Source organism: Elephantulus edwardii, unplaced genomic scaffold, assembly GCF_000299155.1.
Source record: "Elephantulus edwardii isolate Elephantulus edwardi_28Jun2011 unplaced genomic scaffold, EleEdw1.0 scaffold00020, whole genome shotgun sequence".
Lineage (NCBI taxonomy): Eukaryota > Metazoa > Chordata > Mammalia > Macroscelidea > Macroscelididae > Elephantulus > Elephantulus edwardii.
This window is the reverse complement of record NW_006399770.1, coordinates 3,110,010-3,113,383: the sequence shown is the minus strand read 5'-3', so window position 1 is coordinate 3,113,383 and position 3,374 is coordinate 3,110,010. Positions and strand designations below refer to the sequence as shown.

Below are 3,374 nucleotides of genomic sequence, written 5' to 3'. Positions count from 1 at the left end.
GGAAGCGAACACAATTCTTAAAGGCAATGCAAGTTGCGCTCACAAACTGTCGAGGACACGGTTTATGTGAGGGTCGTGTCTGGATTCTGCGACTCCAACTTTTTTCTAAACAATCGACTCAGAAAACGAAATCTCAGTATTGTCGCGAGTCAGGTGTGTTACTTTTGTCATTAGCTGGCTCCGCACAAACATTAGGGAGGGGCGGACAAGGCCCTGTCACCTCGGGCGAAGGCAGAGAAGCCCACTGTCCCCGCATGGAGCTCCTTCCTCAACTCAGGGACCTTCCTTCCAGAGGGAGCCCAGCCAGCCAGCTGTCCGCGCACACGCTGTTTCCCGTGTCACCCCGTTTTCACCGTCTCAGAGCTGCCTACCTGGGGACACCGAGGGCGACGGGGGCCTCCAGAGGTCCTCAAACTCGGAGCTTCGATCACAGATGCTGCCATCGTAACTGCCTGGGGACGCGGAGGTTCCGTCGGGGGCCTCAGTGAGCTGCGACTCGGGAGACAAGCGGCCCCGGGACTCCGCCTCCGCCTCGCCCGCGCTCGACGTGCTCTCTGCGAAGAGAAAGCAGGGGAGACTCAGGAGGGGGCGCGAGGGCTTCTAACTGGCACCGGGCACCTCTCCCTCCCTTTCCGCCCTGACCCCATGAGGAGCGCTGTCGAGTCCCGGAGTCGCTGGGTGACAGGCTCGGGAAGGAACGGGGCCGTCGGAGATAAGAACGACAGCAAAGAGGCATCAGGGCCGCCCTCCGCGTCCCCCGGAAATGGTGTGGCTGAACGCAGAGGGGCGCTCGCACCTGCCCGGCCGGGCGCGGGCACATTGCCCAGGTGGAGGGAATAGTCGGGCCCCGGCGAGCGCGGCTGGTGGTAGCTGTGAGCCTTCTTGCTCTTGACGAGGAAGGAGCGCGGCATGGTGGCCGGGAGCGAGCCGCTGTCAGCTCCGATCCAGTGAAGACCTGAGAGGAGAGGCGGGTGGAGGCGGGTCAGCAGCGGGTGGAGGGCTGGGAGCCGGCGGAGGGGCGCGCCGCCCGGGGAGGGGCGCGCGGGACGAGCGGAGGAGGGGCTTGGCCCGCGGCGCCTCCTCGCTCACCAGGTGCCACTCGGACAGGTGGCGCGAGCCAGGGCCGCCGCCGCAGCTCCGCCGGAAAACCGGCCTGGGGCCCCGCACCCCCGCATCCCTCCCTTTGCTCGCAAAGCTCACTCACTCACTCACTCAAACCTCCAGAGACCCACAGTCTCCAACGGGCAAGTTACCCCGACTCCACCACTCCTGGGGACGCCAGGTGGGGCGCGTCCGGGCTCCGAGAGCCCACCGTGGCTGGCGCGTGCGGGGCGGGCTCCAGCACGGAGGCTGGGGAAGGAGGGCGGAGGGCAGAGGGACAGGAAGGGGGGTGGTGGTGGCAGAGGACCAACCCCGTCCCAGGAGGAACTCTCGCCCGGGTGATCCCGCCTAGCCCAACGGTCACGCCGCATGCAGGGGAAACACTGGCCCAGAAGACGTGGGTGCAGGGTCTTGGCGGGGGCATCCCAGAACTAGGAGACCTGACCTCGGCAGTACCGACCCAGGACAAAGCACTTTCCCTTCTGCTCGCTGTCAACTTTGTCGCGGGGCAGTGGGGCCTGATATGCACGCGGTGGCTGCGGCTCGCGCGGTGGTCGGGGAACACGCAGCACAAGCAGCCTCGGGGCGCCCAGGCGCGCAGGTTGCTGCGCTGGAAGCGGCGGAGAGCCGGGGCTGGGGCGCTGGGCCGCTCTCCGTAACCCCCAATCAGTTCACCTAATCCAGGGTGGAAACCTGAGCCTGGCGGGGAGGCGGGGCAGCACCTATGCCCAGCAGAGGACTGCCCATCTCCGGGGGTGGGACCCCAGGGCTGAGCAGATCAGAGGAAAGGGAATCTGCCTTCCTCTGGCTGTGAAGACAGTGGGGTCCGGATCACAAGGGGACTGCTGACTCTTTGGGCACAGCATCTCGTCCTGGCCTCCACGGATTCAGAGACCGGGAGGTTGGGGACCCCTTGTCGGGCAGGACAAGTCCTCTGGTTTACATCAAGGCGTGCAGCTCCCAGGGAAGGATTCGGGCACACTCTACGCTTGCCAGCTGGCACCAACTCCCAACAATTCAGCCCGGTTCAAACGGAATCCTCGGGGATTCAGTCCTTGCAAGGCATTATACTCCCAACCGTGTCCCTTTCTAGGCGACAAGAGGGGAGATAGAACTGGAACAAGTTGCAGAGCCCCTACAACATGTCCCTCGTCCTAAATGCCTACAGGTTCCCAAGGGGGAGGAGGTTGCCCACTCCCGTCTGGGATGGCTTCAAGGCCAGGGCCTCCGAAGGTTTCGGGGTGCAGAGCTGCTCCAAAGAATATCTCTACAATTTCACTTGTCCTGGCACCCCAACAGGAGACGCCCTTTCGGCTGTACACAACGAACGAACGCAAGAGCCAATTTCTTAAACCATAAAACTCAGAGGAAAAAGAAAACAGGGGTAGGCAGTTGGTGGCACCCAGTGCGGCGTGTGGTGGTGCTGGGTCCGGGGAGCAGTGCGGGATCGCGTGTAGGGCGGTTCCTGGAGGGGCAAGGCCGGGGGCCCAGCGCCTGGGAAGGCTGCCTCGCGCTGCAGCTGGCGGCCGGGGGCGGGGCGGCCCCTCGGCGCACGCGGGCGCGCGAGCGGCCAGAGCCCCAGACCGCGGGGTTCAGGTCACCGAGGGGGCCGGCGGCACCGAGGGGGCGGCCTCAACTGCCAGATGTTTCCTTCCCGGGCAAATCCTGCTCCCCGCCGCACAGCCAAACGGCCTGGCGCGAGCGTCTCGGGGCTCCGGGCACCTCCAGTCCCGCCGCTTGGGTCGCTCGGGGTTCCAGAGTCCGGCGCTGCGGGGGCTCCAGCACAGAGACCACAGCAGCTGGGGACCAGCGAGCTCCATCGGGTCGCCCCCGCGTGCCCGTACTGCCGCCCCCGCCCGGGCGGGCGGCGCGGAGCAGGCACCGAAGACCTACCTACCTGCGGGGTCAGCGCGCGGGCACGGCGCTCCGAGAGCTTTCAAACTGAGTCTTGCTTTCGGGACAGACCGCGCAGTTTGACTTTTTTTTTTTTTTTTTCTTAAAAAAAAGCTCCTTCAGAGCTCAGCCCCCAAAACCACAAGCTTCACTTCCTGAGCGTTAAAGAGCAGCTCACAAACTCTCTCAGACCTGTCCCCCAACCCCCAGCCGGGCTCCTCCTTTGAGCAAGGTTGGGGGGGCCAGGGTTTCTCAGCCGGCGTCCTGGGCGCCCCTCTTCATATCTTCACTGTGGGATGGCAAGGGGTAGTGGTGGTGGTGGGGACCCGGGCACTAGAAATGACTCGAAAGAAAATGTACTATTCTTGGCTGCTAGGAGA

General features: G+C 64.6%; 1 protein-coding gene across 1 annotated transcript in view; it reads right to left on the bottom strand.

The window, feature by feature from the left end:
- The window catches only part of GFI1 (growth factor independent 1 transcription repressor), a 7,428-nt gene extending 6,517 nt beyond the window's left edge, over nt 1–911 (bottom strand). The window contains exons 1-2 of the mRNA XM_006882483.1: nt 797–911; nt 372–554 (exon numbers count right to left, since the gene is read on the bottom strand). Of these exons, the coding sequence (XP_006882545.1) occupies nt 372–554; nt 797–911 (298 nt within the window). The remainder of the gene's footprint in view (nt 1–371; nt 555–796) is intronic.
- Nucleotides 912–3,374: the final 2,463 nt, after the last annotated feature.